Source organism: Callorhinus ursinus, unplaced genomic scaffold (genome assembly GCF_003265705.2).
Source record: "Callorhinus ursinus isolate GAN/ISIS: 27379988/994484 unplaced genomic scaffold, GSC_fseal_2.0 scaffold74, whole genome shotgun sequence".
Classification (NCBI taxonomy): domain Eukaryota; kingdom Metazoa; phylum Chordata; class Mammalia; order Carnivora; family Otariidae; genus Callorhinus; species Callorhinus ursinus.
Window position 1 is genome coordinate 486099 of NW_027397136.1, and position 16602 is coordinate 502700.

Genomic DNA, 16602 nt, shown 5'->3' on the forward strand with positions numbered 1-16602 from the left:
CCCTTTCCTAAAGACCTCCATTGGGCCATACATCCCCGGGGTACTGTGGCAGTGACCCTGAGGCCTGTGTGACCTGGGCACAGCCCAGCTGAGCTACAGTCCCTGTTGTCTCTGACCACTGTGAGGCCTGTGCATACGCTGAATTTTCACATCTATCTCCTTTGATTCTGGACTTAGTAGGAAAACACCACACCAGGGTATTCATCACAGCCCTGTTTTTAATGGTGAAAAAATGGGAACTATAAATGTCCAGTAATAAGGCATTAATTGTATTTTGGGGTATATGTACAGTAGAACAGGGTTTTCAGCCTCAGCACCGTTGACACTTTGGGCTAGAGAATTCTTTGTTCTGGGGCGTGCCCTGTTGTAGGATGTTGAGCAGCATCCCACTGGATGCCAGTAGCACACTCCCCAGACAACCAGAAATATCTCCAGACACTGCCACATGTTCTTGGGGGTGGGGGGAGCAAAGTCATCCCTGGTTGAGAACAAACCTCTGCAAAATAAAACATTTTTTGAAAAATACCTATTGAAGCGGAAATACCACAATTTGAAGGAAGACAGAGTCTACCTGAGGATGTGGATGTGTGTATTGTTAACCTTAAATAAAACTGCCAGTTATTTTTACCAGTGAAAATAGGTTTATTTAGCAACAGCAAAGAATTGCAATTTGGGACAAGCTAGCCATGCCAAAGCCATAGGCAAGTCCCTAGAACAAGGGAGAGGAACACTCTTTTATGGAGGAAAGGGGGAGGTTGGGAGGGCTGTTAGAAACAAAATTTCAGTGGATGAAACGGAGTTTGAAGTATAGTGACTCTCATTGGCTGGGCTGTGGGGGGAAGCCTACCTACCTTCTGCAGTGGTAGTTAAGTAGTATCTACTGGCAGGGTGTGAGAGCGCCCCCTGCTGGCTTCCTGACTCCATTCTAACCAAGGTTTCCTTTTATTAATTTTCACATTTTCCCCTTTTTTGATCACGATCTTTTTTGAAAGCATTGCTGATCAAGAGTCAGGTTTTCCGTATGTAGTAGTTTTGTTCCTTAGTGCCTAGAAGAACCTTCCCTGGTTGTCATGTCCTACTTGGGAGGGAAAGTGCGTAGCAGTTGGAAATCCCTTAAGGCCACGGTTGATAACAAGGGTTAGGAGGGAGAACTGTTTGGCACTTCCCACCTATAGTCTAATTTATCAAAATGTAAGCATTGGAGATCATCTTGAAGCACTGAACCAGCATCATGTTACTGGGCACATCATTTTTAGAAAGTTTGACAGACAACAAAATACAAAACTTAAAATAATTTCTGTTTGAAGAAGTAAAATGAATTCCAAATTGTATGATGGTTCTAAGCCAGGACTCTAACTCTGAAAGTAGCCAGCTGAAATATTTATTGGCACTTAATTCTGACATCAGGGAGAAATCTTCTCCCTACAAAGGCATGCCTCCTGCAGTTTCTGCTTGTAAAGGGACCAGGAAAGGACAATATGGGACATAGCTGGGTACAGCCAGAGCATACTGAAAGATGCAACTGAGCACACTTGGGAAGATTCAGTGCAGGTGTAAAAATACAGCCATAGCTGTTGGACTTTTTGCAGAAGAGCAAAACTTAGGTGAAGTTTTAAATCAGTATTGTTATATCTCAGAAGAGCTGTTTGGAATAAAATGTTTTATCGATAATATGGCCTGTGAAGTTGCAAATTCAGAGACTATTAATTTGTTTTGTTGTTGTTGTTGTTGTTTTTAAGATTTTATTCATTTATTTGACAGAGAGAGACTCAGCGAGAGAAGGAACACAAGCAGGGGGAGTGGGAGAGGGAGAAGCAGGCTTCCCGCCGAGCAGGGAGCCCGACGCGGGGCTTGATCCCAAGACCCTGGGATCATGACCTGAGCCAAGGCTTAAAGACTGAGCCACCCAGGCACCCCTGGAGGCCATTAATTTGGGTAAGAATCCAGAGTCAGTTAATAGTTTAGGTAAAAGAAGGCTTTTGTGAATTCTGAGTCTTCTTAACCCTTCAGAAAAAGCAAGTGAGAAATGAGTCCCAGAATCATGATGAGGTTGTTTCCAAAAGGCCATAATCAAAAGAAGAGGTTTCCCCCTCTCACAGGGGCTGGGAGATGCAGGTAAGGACATTATCTTCCCACGAAAGAGAGAGAAACAGTAGTGAGAAAAAGGTATACAGGCCTGCTCCAGACCTCTTGGAAAGCTGTCTCACCCGGTGGTGTCTGCTTCAATTCCAGAACTTCCCTTCCAGGTCAGCAGGGGGTGTGCAGGTCGAGCCAGAGTCTGGTGCTTTCTGTAGATGTGTTATGTGAATCCAGAAGTCTTTTCCCTGGAGTCTGATGGCTTAAGAGTCGGTTAGCAGTCTCTGATAAAGTCGAGTCTTTCTGGAGGTGTCTTTTCCAATTGACAAAATCTCCATGGTACAAGATGTGATGCTTCAGGTGGCCATCTCCTGGGAACGCACTGGGAGAAGATTGCATTACCGAAGCGTGGGTGTTTTTAATAGAAGCAATTAGGCCTTTACAATTTTGAAGTAGATCTCCTTTTATCAGCTGTGGATCAGAGGAGGCAGGGGCCAAGTGTATTGGATGTTCTGCGAGTATCTCAAAGGGTGACAGTCTGTGATTTCCTGTAAGGTAGATCTGAGATTTGGAAGGACTGGTGGCAATGCTTTCTGCCAAGGTACTTGGAGGGTCTCTACACATTTTGCCAGCAGAGTCCTGATACTGCTGTTAGTATATTTGACCAACCCTGAGGATTAATGGAGGTATGGACAATGAAAGTATAAAACCAATCAAATAGCACAGACTTGTCGAAGCACCTGATCAGTAAAATGGGTTCCCTGTTCACTTTGAAGTTTGAGAGGGTTCCTCAGATAGGGATAATCTTTTTTTTTTTTTTTAAGATTTATTTTATTTGTTTGAGAGAGAGCACAAGCAGAGGGAGAGAATCTCAAGCAGACTCCATGCTCAGCGTGGAGCCTGATGCGGGGCTCAGTCCCACGACCCTGAGATCATGACCTGAGCAGAAACCAAGAATTTGACACTTAACTGACTGCACCACCCAGGCACCCCAGGGATAATCTTTTCTAACAGAAGTTTAGCCACAGGAGAAGCATTTGCCAATGTAAAAGGGAAAGCTTTCGGTCAGTGAGAAAACATACAAGCATGACTAAAACATTTATCCCTAACATCCATGAGATGGGGAAACCATATAAAAACCATCTAAAAATCTGAACAGCTTTCCCTGGATTGTACTTTGGACGGGTGGGACGAGTGAGGTGGACAGTTTTTGTGGCCTTATTAATATTTCCCTACCAGTACTGGTTCATGAATGCTGTCATTTTGTCAGTAGATCAACAGTTTAATGCATGTACAGTGGTGGATAGAAATATTAGAATTTCTGGTAGGGCCAGATTATTTGGTCCAAATCAGAGTTCTCTCTTTATCAAACCATTGAACAATTACTACATTTCCAATATTGTTTTTTTCCTCTCTGGGGTCAACTGAGTGTCTCTGGTCAGTTTTTCCAAATTATCATTGGTGAGAACATCCCTTTGGAACATGACAGAGGTTTGGCTACCGGTTTCCTTGAAAGCGTGGTTTTTGTTTTTGTTTTTTTTGTGAAGCTGTCTGTAAGGTGGCTTCCTTTGAATTCTAGGGAGTTGATCTGGAATGCCCAGGAACCTTAATAGCCAGAGCAGCCAGTAAAAGTATGGCATCCAGTAAATTATGGCCATAGGAGCCTTTTAAAATCGTATCCCCATTGGAGGCAAGGATACCTCGTTGTTTTCATAATATTCCAAAGTCACGAGCCACACCAAAGGTATATGGGCTATCGGTATAAATGCCTGCAGTTTTACCCTTGGCTAAGGTACAAGCTTGAGTAAGGGCGTGTAACTCCGCCTGTTGGGCTGACACGGCCAGGGGTAAAAGTGCTGCTCAGTGACTTCAGAAGGAGTTGCAGGCAGTAGCACAAGCAGCATGGTATTTACCATTCTCCTCTTCATCAGTGGAAATACTAAGAAAGCTCTGTATAGATCAATTCCAGTGAAAAAAATCTGCTTTCAGTGGAAATGGATCTCAGTAGCATATATGGGAGTTACGGACGACAGGGTGCCGTGGGATAACAGTGTTATTTATTGCTCAGAGGTCCTGGACTAACTTCCATCCTTGACCCCTGGGTTTTCTCACAGGTAAAACAGGGGCATTCCAGGGACTAGTGTAGGAAGTAATGAGGCCTGAGCCTTGTAATCTGTTATGGGCTTAATGCCTTGAAGTGCGTGGATGTCTTTGTTTATATGATGTGGATTAATGCCGAGGAGAGGTTTTGAGGGATCTCTTTGAATCTTGATGGGAGGTGCGCTGTGGCTTCTGCCAATTATCTATCCATTGAAGATTTTGTCCATAAAGAGGAATGTAACTGATCTGATAGGAGTAAATGATCAGTGTCTCCAGACTCAGCTATAGTGCCATCAGAGAAGAAACAAAAGATGTCAAAGGCTCATCTAATTTTTCTGGTTGGCTGTTTTGATTACTACTAACAAATTCTAGAATTATTTACCCCTTTTGGGAGAAAGACATTCCTGCCTGATACTTTTCAAAAAAAAATCTCAGCCCAGCAAATGAATAGCAGTGGAAGAACGAAGGAGAAAAGGCTGTGTATCTCTGAAAGGGTCTAGACAGAGGGAATAGGTTCAGAGACAGGAACGTGTTGAGGTTTGTGAGAGACCCCTACTGTTTGAGCTGTTTTAGTACTCTGCGGGGGAGGCTGCATTATAGCAGTGGGGTCCAGCCCCGAGAGTACAGCTGTGGTGTCAGTACGGACACAGATTAATTCCTGGTCTGCAGAGTGGTTTCTCGGAGCCAATTAAGAGGGAGGATTGGGAAGAGCCCCTGTAGTTCCTTGGAGCCTCATCATTGGGAAGTGGGATCCCGGGAAGGCTGGCGACGGGGTTAAAGGCTCCTGAAGTGCTTAAGTTTGTAACAGTCTTTTTTCCAGTGTCCTGGCTCTTTGCAATAACAGCAGAAACCAGGAGGTTTTTGGTTTCAGGAGCCTTCATTTGCCGAAGTTGAAAATTAAGAATTTTAGCGGTCTTTCTTTTAGGTGACTTACCTGGATGCCAGCCAGCTGCTCTGGCAAATTAAATCTGGAGCGTACATAGTTTCTCATCCCATCCTGGAGTTTCCCATTCCACCCTTTTTTTTTTTTTTAAGATTTTATTTGAGAGAGAGAGCGAGCGAGCGAGCATGGAGCATGGGGGGGGAGGGTCAGAGGGAGAAGCAGACTCCCCGCTGAGCAGGGAGCCTGGTGGGGACTCGATCCCAGGACTCCAGGATCACGACCTGAGACTGAGCCACCCAGGTGCCCCATCCTGGTCCTTTTTAACTAAAGGAGAAAAACTAGCCCATTAACAAGCAATTAAATGCTACCCATGTGGATTCACATCCGAAGGAAGACCAGAACTTTCTTTAAAAACATTTTGGAGTTGATTGTAATAGTCATGAACAGGTTCATCAGGCTTTGTTTGCAAACCTGAATTTTATTCCAGGGCTTAGGAAAAGCTACTGTAATTGCTCGTGAACATTTCCCAATGAGTTTTCTAGCACCTTGCCAAAAGTTAGGGGTTTGGTTATCTAAATCCCCTTCGGGATGTTCCCATCGGGCTAGTTTCATCCAATGTTTGGCCTGGCCCTCACCAAGGAGCATACGGGCGAACTGATAAAAATCTGAGAAACCAGGTTGATAAGCTTGAATATGTTAAATTCTTTAGCAACCTATGGGGCCCTCAGTTACTTTAGGAAACTAACTATGGCTGGCAGTTTGGCCTTAGTTCAAGAAACATAGAAACTTGGGGTTTATTGAGATCCTCAGAAGAGTAAACTTTAGGGGCACCTGGGTGGCTCAGTCATTAAGTGTCTGCCTTCGGCACAGGTCATGGTCCCAGGGTCCTGGGATCGAGCCCCGCATCGGGCTCCCTGCTCCACGGGAGGCCTGCTTCTCCCTCTCCCACTCCCCCTGCTTGTGTTCCCTCTCTCGCTGTGTCTCTCTCTGTCAAATAAATAAAATCTTAAAAAAAAAAACTATAAAGGGGCAAGTTTTAATAGGTTTAAGGGAGGAGAGAGTGGGGAGAGGAGGTTTAGAGGAAAAGTGAGGTTGGAAGAATAGAGGAAAACGGCACAACACCTGTGCTCGACAGGTGGCTGCCTCCTATCTGGAAACAAGGAGGGCGGGGGCTTCAGAAGCAGTTTTGACTTCTTTCAGCTGTTTGCCCCAGTTAATTTCAAAGTATTATTTTGCAAAGAGGCAAACCTAGAATCCTGACATTTGGGAGCCTCAAGGTACCAATCAAAATAGACATCTAACTCAGTTTTTTGCCCTTTTTAGGGACCACAGCTTTCTAATTTAGAGTAAAACAAGTCTGGGGAGAAAAAGTGCCTCATAATGGCCATTGACGTTCTAAATTACTTTTAGTTAAGTCGGTCCATTTAGTTAGAAATGTACATGAGAAGGGAGTGTAGTTTTTAAATTTTTTTTAAGATTTTATTTATTTATTTGAGAGAGAGAATGAGAGACAGCATAAGAGGGAGGAGGGTCAGAGGGAGAAGCCGACTCCCCGCTGAGCAGGGAGCCCGATGCAGGACTCAGTCCCGGGACTCCAGGATCATGACCTGAGCCGAAGGCAGTCGCTTAACCAACTGAGCCATCCAGGCGCCCCGGGAGTGTAGTTTTTAAGCAAAAAAAAACTGGCCAGGGCCTCAGAAGAGGGGCATTTGTATGACTGGGATACCATTTCTTAGGTGTTTTTTGTTTCTCTAGAGCAAAAAGAAAAGTTCCTAAACCGCAAAGTTTCAACAGGAATAGCCTGGTCCCAAAGGAGTCAGACCAAAGGCCAAACAAGTATTCTCAGAAAGGACAAGGCCTTAAAACAGGTCCCAAATAAAGTCTGGAATGCTCAAGCATAAAGAGCGCAGAACTCGAAATCCAGGAGAAAACTAACCCTCAAACTTCAGGGTCAGTGAGAAAGCAGTGAGCCCGACTGGCTTCGTGGGTCCCGGCACGTGTTGGCTCCCCAGCCTTGCAGCTGGTGGGGGTGATCTGTGAGTCCCACTTCTGATCACCAAATAATGTTAACCTTGGAAGTAAAACTGCCACTGATTTTACCAGCAGCAGTGGGTTTATTCTGGAATAGCAGAGAATTGTAATTTAGGACAAGCAAGTTATGGCAAAACCATAGTAAATTCTCAAAACAAAGGAGAGGACTGCTGGCACGGCTGTTGGAAACCAAAAGCCCAGGGGCGCCTGGGTGGCTCAGTCGTTAAGGGTCTGCCTTCGGCTCAGGTCATGATCCCAGGGTCCTGGGATCGAGCCCCGCATCGGGCTCCCTGCTCGGCAGGAAGCCTGCTTCTCCCTCTCCCACTCCCCCTGCTTGTGTTCCCTCTCTTGCTGTGTCTGTCAAATAAATAAATAAAATCTTAAAAAAAAAAAAAAAGCCAAAAGCCCATTGGAGTAAACGAGGAGTTCTGAGTATAGCGGCCTCTCATTGGCTGACCCATGCCAGTCTCTCCTTGGCTGGGTTGTTGGCTGGGGCAGGAGGAAAACCTTTCTTCTTCCTACTGGGGTAACAGGGTAGTGAAGTAGGGTCAGACTTATAGGCTGTGTTTCTTCCTGTTGGGTCTGAAATTCATGAGCAGTCGTAGGGCATGAGAGAGCCCCCCTGCTGGTCATGACTCCATTCTAAGCAAGGTTTCCTTTTATTTTCACTGTATCAAAGTCTGGAGGAAACAAATGTTTATGTGAATTCTTTCCCTTTTTTTAAAAAAAGATTGATTTTATAGAGAGAGCAAGCATGGGCATGAGTGGGGGGAGGGGCAGAGGGAGCGAATCTCCAAGCCGACTCCCCATTGAGCAGGAGCTGTGGCCACAGGGGCTTCATCTCACAACCCTGAGATCATGATCTGAGTGGAAGCCACAGTTGGACACTTACCGACCGAGCCACCCAGGAGCCCCATATGTGAATTATTTCTTGAGAGAACAAGGTGGAGGCCAGGGTTCTCTTCACTGCACCTTTACACTGGCAATGACTTGTGGACATGGTTTGGCTTCTGTGGCCAATAGGGACATGTTCTATTTTATTCTTTGTCCTGATTCTGATAATGGCTCCACCTCTTGCCTCCTGTGCGATGGAGGGCCTGTAGATGGCCCATAATGCAGCGTCCTTGTTGGTTCCCTGTCTGTCCAAGTACCTGTGAGTCCTTTGCTCTTAACCGGCCCCCCCAGCCATACCCAGCGTGGGTGTGGGCTCTTCCAGATTTCCCAGTGTGAGGGTTGGGGTACAGCCTCTGGCTTTGCATGACCCCTGAAGGCCGACAGGAGCACCTGAGACCGGGAGATGGACAGATCTAAGAATAATTGTGTCCCGCAAATGTGCGTGGCTGCCTGGTGGGGGAAGGCACGTTTCCCATCAGTGCTGATCTTGGCCCCCTTTTCACTTGCCTGTGGGAGCCTCACCCTTGCTTCCTATAGAGGAGTTGGTTGTCTGTTCTTGCTTTTTATCTCCTCTACATTTAAGAACCAAGATAAAATTGCCAGATTTGGCTGTTTTTTATCCTACAAAATGACCATGTCATTTGGTTCAACCTAATATTGTGTGTAAACCACACATACACAGGCAAATACATTTTAAGATAGTATTATATTGTTGAGACTGTTCTGTAGAAACCATTGTTCAGGATCGCTCATCCTTTTCATGTTCTGTATATTCCACTTCATGGGCATAATCATTTTGAACTCAATCCCCAGTTGCCTTTTGTCTGGTCAGTTGTTTAGGAGGATTTAGTTTGGAATAGGTGCCATAGAGGAGCTTTAATCTTTTGTGTAATTGTCAAATATACATTCTCTTTCCTTCTTTCTTGGCCACTGAATGCTAAGAAAACATTTTACTTTCAAAGCTTCTTTTTCTTTATATACATTTTATAAGAGCTCTTTCTATATGAATGCCATTGAAACATGTGGCCTGTGGGGAGAACTGGTCTGCCTGGCTGTCTCTTACTCCCCAAACCTTATTCTCTCATCCAAGTAAGACAGGATCAACAAAGTATACTACCCACTTCTCAACTTAGTTGTGTGGAACAGAAGAGATAATGTGAAGGCTCTGAGAATGGTTGTACGCTGAAGGAAGGCTTGGGTAGTGGTCATATTAGTAGTCATAGTAATAACGAGAGGCCCTAAAAACTTCTAGGTATACTTTATTAGCTAACTTTCTTCTCTCTTTTTTAAGATTTTTATTTATTTGAGAGCGTGCACTGGGGGGGGGGGGGCAAGGAGGGGCAGAGGGAAACCCAAGCAGACTCAGCACTGAGCCGGAGCTGAGTTAGGGTTCTATCTCATGACCCTGAGATCACAACCTGAGCTGAAACCAAGAGTCGGACACTTGACCACCTGCACCACCCAGGTGCCCAAGCTAACTTTATTCTTGTAGGAAATGCGCTAATATAAGTATTTGCCTAGAAAGAATTCATAAACTAGACTGCCCTGATTTGCCTGATCAGTGAGGTCTTATCCGTGAGCTCTGGGTGGGAGAGCTGAACTCTGAGGTTGGAGACCGACCCTGGGGAGCTCTCAGTGCTTTGGCAAGTCTCTGAGATGAGGAAAACTCCAGAGTCGGCTTGGTTGCTGCCCAGGCTCCATGCTGAGAAGGGAGCAGCCTGGGTGAGTTGTGGTTGGGGTGGGCGAGGTGTGAGCTTGGCTGCTATGTCTGGAGAGCGTCTTAGAGCCAGGGCCCAGGCTGGCTCCCTCAGTTCTCTCCTGAGGGTCCCGGAGGGGGTGTCCCCGCAGGGAACAGCTGCCTACCCTGTGTGTATGTGTGTCCTCTTTCAGGCTGCTGACTTGGGACACCCACAAAGCCGGAAGCAAGTTGGAGCCCTGCCAGGCCGCCTGTGCCATGGATTCTAAGGTCAGCCCTTGGGCTTCTCCTGGAGAAATGCTTCGGGAGGGGGAGTGAACATGCCCGAGACCAGCTTTTTCTTTGTGTGTGTGCCGTCAATGTGGGACCCCGCTGGCCCCTTTGACAATGCTGCAGGGAGGAGCCTCACATTCACAACTTAGAGGAGCACAGTAAAGAGAAGAGAACAAAGACCTGTCTTGTCTCCTCGTCCACTTCCCTCTACCTTGGGCCTGGTCGCTCCCTGGAAGGGCAAGGCAACTCTGTGGTTCAGGACCTTTCAGAAGCTCTAGAGTTCTTGGAAGTGATCACCCTGAGGTCATATAGGCCATTCCCCTGGCTTCAGCAGGATGGTACCTAAATTGCCTTCTCTGTACTCACCTTCTAACTGGCTGGAAGAGAGAATCATGGCATATCCAGTCAAAAGCTCTTTATTCATCTGCTTACTAATAGTCTTTCTGCTTCCCTTCTCTGCCAGCTTCTGTAGAGGCCCCAGCCCCAGGGGCTCCTCTGTGTGCATGTTGTGTGCATCAGCCTTTTGTTCTCACTGGCCATTGGGGAAGGTTTCAGCAAAAAATCTAAGGATTTGGTGGTTAGTAAACTTGGTGGCCCACCATTTCTGGATCCCTAAACATAGCAACACCTGGCACCTGGCAGGTTCTCAAGGTGTAGTTGAATATCCTCCTGAAGGGTGGAAACCATGTGATTTTTCAGTTTGGTAGCCAGAGGGCCTGAGACACGGTAGGCTCAGCAGAGATGGTAACTGTTTGGCCAAAAGATTCCAGTAGCACCTTTTGTCCTGATAAAGATCTATTCTCAGCATCCAAAATTCCTTTATTTGGTGCCATTTAAACCTGCCCATTCTTGTCTTATACGTGTATGTATGTATGTATGTATGTATGTACGTATTAAGATTTCCTTTAGTTTTTCTTATAGGGCAGGTCTACTGCTATACTGTGGTTTATCTTATTTATTTATTTAATTTTTTTTAAGTAGGCTCCACAGGGCTTGAACTCATGACCCTGAGATCAAGACCTGAGCTGAGGTCGAGTCAGATACTTAACCAACTGAGCCACCCAGGCGCCCCTATTTTATTTATTTCTTTTAAGTAAACCCTACGCCCAAGTGGGGCTCGAACTCAGGATGCCAAGGTCAAGAGCTGCATGCTCCACCTACTGACTCAGCCAGGCGCCCCCATTCTTGTCCCCTTTAACTTGCAACTTGTGTCCTTTCCCATATTGTTGAAATGTCTGCATTAAGAGCAGTGTTGCCATGTCACACTGTGTGGCACTTGAACTTCCACGAGTGCTTTTGTCCACCTTGTCCATTTCACCTGAAAACCCTCCGGGGGAGGAAGGGGGACAGAATTACCCCCAGCATTTTCTCTTTTTTTCAACTTCAAGGTGAGGAAACATAGACACATGAGTTGCCCAGTGTCCCGTGGAGCTGGGGTTCACAGTGAAACACTGAGCAGTTTCCTCTTATATTTCAGAGTTTGGCCCCCATCACAGTTTTCATCCTGTTGTAGATTTTTCTGACTTTTTCCTTTTGAGGTTTTTCCAGTTTTTAAAAAATTGTGGTAGAATACATAGCATAAAATTACCATTTTAACCTTTTTTAAGAACACAATTCCCCAGCAGTAAGCACATTCACACTGTGGTGACACCATCACCACCATCCACTTCCAGAACTTTTCACCTGTTCAACTGAAACTCTGTCCCCTTTAAATATTAACTCCCATCCCTGTCCCCATCCGGCAGCCCCTCTCCACTCTCTGTCTCTGTGAATCTGACTACTCGCGGTCCCTCAGAGAAGTAGAGTCAAGCAATATTTGTCCTCTTGTGTGTCTGACTTACTGCGCTTAGTATCATATCTTGTGTTTGGTTTTTGGTTTTTTTGTTTGGTTGGTTGGTTTTGTTTTACTGTTATGGTACTGTTCATCCACATTTTAGCATTCTTTTTTTTTTAATTTTTAAAAGATTTCTTTTTTTTTTTTTTTATTTGAGAGAGAGAGAGCACAAGCAGGGGGAGCAGCAGAAGGAGAGGGAGAAGCAAGCTCCCCGCTGAGCAGGGAGCCCGATGTAGGGCTCCATCCCAGGACCCTGGGATCATGACCTGAGTTGAAGGCAGACGCTCAACTGACTGAGCCACCCCGACGCCCCCGTTTTAGCACTCTTCTTTGTTTTTTTTCTTTATATGTAGAGAAACAAAATAAGGGCACTTGGTTTGGATTTTTTTTTTTTTAACTGTTTGTATGGTGCTGTTTTTGCCAGGTTTGGGCACCTGGATTGTTCCAGCTTCTCAAAACACATCAGATAGCTTTCCATTTTTTTCTCTACACTGAAACTGATTTTATAGCACGAGAGTTACTTTTGCATTTCCTTTTTTTTTTTTTTAAAGATTTATTTGAGAGAGAGAGAGCATGAGTGGGGGCAGGGGCAGAAGGAGAGGGAGGTTGATCCCACAAACCTGAGGTTCATGACTTGAGCCAAAACCAAAAGCCGGTCGCTTAACCAACTGAGCCAGCCAGGTGCCCCTTGATCATTTCTCTTAATATACTTTTTCCTGTGATTTAAAAGGATAAATAGCTTTCAAATCTTGCATCTTCTAAGACATCCATTTCAACTTTTATCGCTAGAAGATCAGAAAGAGTCACAGTTGGGCACCTGGGTGGCATAGTAAGTTGAGCGTCCAACTCAGGTCATGAGATCCAGCCCCATCCCATGTTGGGCACCGTGCTCAGTGGGGAGTCTGCTTGAGAGTCTCTTTCCCTCTCCCTCTGCTCCTCCCACTTGTGCGCTCTCTCTCTCTCTCTCAAATGAATAAATCTTTTTTAAAAGAAAAAGTCATAGTCATATGAAAATATTGTTTGTCACAAGCTCTATATGTTCTTGGAATTAAATACTATCAGCTCTTGAGCCTACTTTCTGATACGTGGTTTAGTCTGACCTGTTCTTGACCTGCCCATCTAATAGTGTCTGTCCAACTGCTTTATAAACAGCTGGTACTGAACATTTGAGTGTGTGGTAACTCAGCCCACAACCTTGCCCTAGCCTACTCCTTTCTTCTCTCCTAGCCAGGACATCTCCTTCAGGTAGAAATGAAGGATATTTTTGAGTTTCTAAGCTGTCTTTTGCTGCCTGGCCTCACCATACCGGAATTGTAAGGATTCGATCCAGCAGAGCTTTTACATGATATTCCCCCCCCCTTTTTTTTTTAAGATTTTATTTATTAATTTGACAGAGACACAGCGAGAGAGGGAACACAAGCAGGGGGAGTGGGAAAGGGAGAAGCAGGCTTCCCGCTGAGCAGGGAGCCCGATGTGGGGCTTGATCCCAGGAGCCTGGGACCATGACCTGAGCCGAAGGCAGACGCTTAATGACTGAGCCACTCAGGCGCCCCTATTCCCCCCTTTTAAGAAATAATTCTGGAGAAGGAAAGGCTGAATAACCATACATAAGCACCTTGTTTTGTACCTTTCATTTATTTAAAACAATCTGCCCTCTAAAAACTATCCTAAAAGGTTTCTGAATTTTTTAAATGAAAAATATTCAGGACTTAGAAGACAAATAAATGTTATCGGCACCTTCATCTTCTGCTGAGCTTCTCTTACAGCCGAGTGTGTGTGTGTGTTACATTTACCTGGGAGATCTCAGTATCCCTAGCTTTCTGGATGATTCCCTCTTTCATCCTAGGTCTTGGCTTGCTCTGAGCACAGCTGGCTGCTGGTGGTACAAGCACTCACCTTTGTTTGCCAAGAACACTGACCCAGGTGCAGTCAGTAACCCCAGAAACGTCCCTCCTGGCTCCCAGAGTGCATATGCTGAGCTGAGCTCCCGCAGCAAGTGGTGCTGGCGGACGGAGCTGGCAGGCAGAGCCCCCAATCCCTTGCGTTAGAGCGGGAGCCATCCTCATACAGCCGGATTGTGGTTAAGGGGCATATACTCCCAAGGAGGCATTATCTGCGGTCACTACTGCCCAGGATTTATGGGAAATCGGCTGGTTGCACAATACCATCTTAGCCCACAAAGATTATGAAAAAGAAAGAGCTTCTAACTGCTGGATGCATAGCTGGTAGGGTGGGCTGAAGTTGCTAAAGGATACATGGGAGTTAGCAGAAGCATGTAAGTGTAAGGATGTAATGATGATATTTGCTGACTTCCCTAAAACAGCCTTTGGAACCTCCGCCTCCGAAAGCAGGCTCACCTCAGCTCAGTGTTTTCAGGATGTCATGCAAATGTCTGCAGAATTGGAGCTTTTTCTTTGGCACCTACTGGGGGAACTGCTTGAAGCAGGCACTGCAGACTTGGCCTCTGCTAACTGGGTCCTCTTGCGCCCACAGGGTCATTTGGACATCTTAGGCCAGTAAGATATTTCAGGCCCAGCTGTCCCCAGAGCCCTTCCGCCAAGCTCAGCTGTAGACAGGGCCTCTGGCCCTGGATCGGATTCCTACGCATCTCCCTGACTCCCTTTTTATCTTAGGTCAGCAGTGGTTCAGGCCTCCAGGATGAGCGCATCACAAACTTGCTGGTGTTTGGCTTCCTCCAAAACTGCTCCAACTGTAATTTCCACAAAGAGTTGGAGGTGCTGGGCCGTGACCTGCCCGTGCCGGCTTACCTGCAGGGGGACCATGACGATGGGCTGCAGACAGATGGCAACTGCTGCACCTACTTCCTGGCAGGTGGGGAGAGAGGTAGGTGTTTGGCACAGCCTCCTCTGCCCCAGATCTGGGCTTTGCATTTAGGGAACCTAAGTCCTGGAAGGGAGCTTTGGGCTCAGTCTCCCCCTCCCTAGTCTCAGTCCATCATAGATGTTTGTGTCATATGGTGGTTTGGTCTGTACCTGATGACTCCAGTGGAACAGCCTGAGTTTCTAATTAGTTGAAAGCCACTCAGTTTCTTTATGATGACTCTTTGAATCTGTATAGTACCTTACACTTTTATGTGTATCGTGGTGGGATTATCTACAACATACCTAGGGCATTGAAGTATTCTGAACCTAATTTCCAGATGAGGACACTGAGGCCCAGAGACAGGTAAATGATGAACCCCAAATCAAATAGCGGCTGGGCACAGTGAGTCAGGCTTGGGGCCAGGCCTCTCTTCTCAAGCTGGGCTCTCTCGTCCTCCCATTGTGCTCCCATGATGTGTCCTCCCAGCATGTCATGGTTTCCAGACTCCACCTCTCCTCACCCACATCCCTGTGCTACCTCTTCCAACTTTACTTTTTACTCCTGTGCCATTGGTGCAGCCTCCACAGATGGAGGCCATCCTGACCTGAAGGCTGAGGGAGCAGGGCTGGGAAGCATGTTGAGAATGAGCCTCTTCTAGATTCTGGGCACATTGGAATTCCACGAGGAACATTTTCAAAATGCACAGTCCTTGGGCCCGACTCATCTGTACCAGCGTGTTCTAGGGTGGAAGATTCCCAGGTATTTATGAGGTATATGAGAGTGGAGTCAAATCCTCCTGCCTCCACGAAATCTCCTGGCATACCAGATTGCACTGCCCTCTGGTGGCCATGGGGGGGACCAACAGCTGATCCAGCCTTTGGACCTCCAGCTCTATCTTAATTTGGGTGGGTGGGGTATGGCAGGAGTTCCTCCACGAGCCAGGGTGTGCCAAAGACTTCTGTGCTTTAGAATCCAGCCACCGCATCTTCTGGGTGGCCCTAAACTTGAGTAAGAGCAACTGGTCCTCTTAGGGAGGGGATGGGGGGGCAGGAATGGCTTGGCTGTCAAAGCTGCTGTAGGGCTGACTGCAGCCAGAGGCTGCACCCTGAGCTGTCCTTTGCTCTTCTACACCATTATTTGCCCCGTAGCCTGCAAAGCCTGGCTTGACTCAAATGTCATTTGAAAAAGTGATTATGGGGCTGTACACCAAACCTCACCTCTGGTAGAAAACTGGCCTGTAGGTTAAGTACCTGCCCCAGGTACTTAATAGAGTAGAATAGAGGCTCTGTATACCACAGTTCCATTGGCGAATTCATTTACTCAGCTGGATACTGACTGAATCTGCCAGGACTCCTGAAGTTTGCTGGAACCAAGTGAAAAAGCTCAGAGAAATCAGTGAGGCAGTCAGTATAGTGGGAGCTCCGGAGAGGCTGGGTACTCCGAGGAGTCAGGAGAGACTGCATGGCTATAACTGCACTTGAGCCGGCCTGTGGAGGAAGGGGTACATTTTGGCTCTTTGGGAACTGGTAAGAGGCAATGGCAACGGCGTAAACAGACACTTGCAGGCGGAAAGACTGGGGCCTGTTAAAGGTAATGTGAATAGTTGGGTTTGGCTAGCGTGTTTGGAGGGAATAGTGCAAGTTAAGGTCCAAGGTGCTTTGAGGCTTGCTTGCAACTTGTCACTTCAGCAGGTGTGAGCCCGTGAAGGAGTAGAGAAGTGACGTCCTAGCCATACTCCATGGGTCATCGTCAAGACCACCGTGGGGCAGGTGAAACGCTAAGGGCACAGAATTTAAGGAGGCGCTCTCCCCAGGGTCACAGCAGTACCCCCCAACCCCCTCAAAGCCTCTTTCACTCTTGCACCTCAGTGCCTCGCCAGCATATCATGGAGAGTGGGGAAAGGCCTGGAGGGCAGTGAGAGGGGGCTCGGAGCTTGCCGTCATGACCCCGATGAGAGCTGACGGAGAACCCACGTCCGGGCGGTGACGCTGG

The 16602-nt window shown here is 46.7% G+C and overlaps 2 protein-coding genes across 7 annotated transcripts in view; one reads left to right on the forward strand and one right to left on the reverse strand.

Annotated features, from left to right (window-relative positions):
- Positions 1-16602, forward strand: part of BID (BH3 interacting domain death agonist) — a 47380-nt gene that overhangs the window by 19590 nt on the left and 11188 nt on the right. For 5 of the 6 annotated variants that reach the window (XR_012376473.1, XM_025851757.2, XM_073886932.1 and 2 more), the window contains 2 exons: positions 9875-9950; positions 14421-14631. Coding sequence is in view for 4 of the 6 variants with exons in the window: in XM_025851754.2 (XP_025707539.1) it covers positions 9875-9950; positions 14421-14631 (287 nt within the window). In the remaining 2 variants the exon portion in view is untranslated. Of the gene's footprint in view, positions 1-9874; positions 9951-14420; positions 14632-16602 lie in introns of those variants that run through there. The other variant, XM_025851758.2, reaches the window with a different exon arrangement.
- BCL2L13 (BCL2 like 13) overlaps positions 1-16602 on the reverse strand; it is a 124269-nt gene that overhangs the window by 7854 nt on the left and 99813 nt on the right. The window lies entirely within an intron of this gene.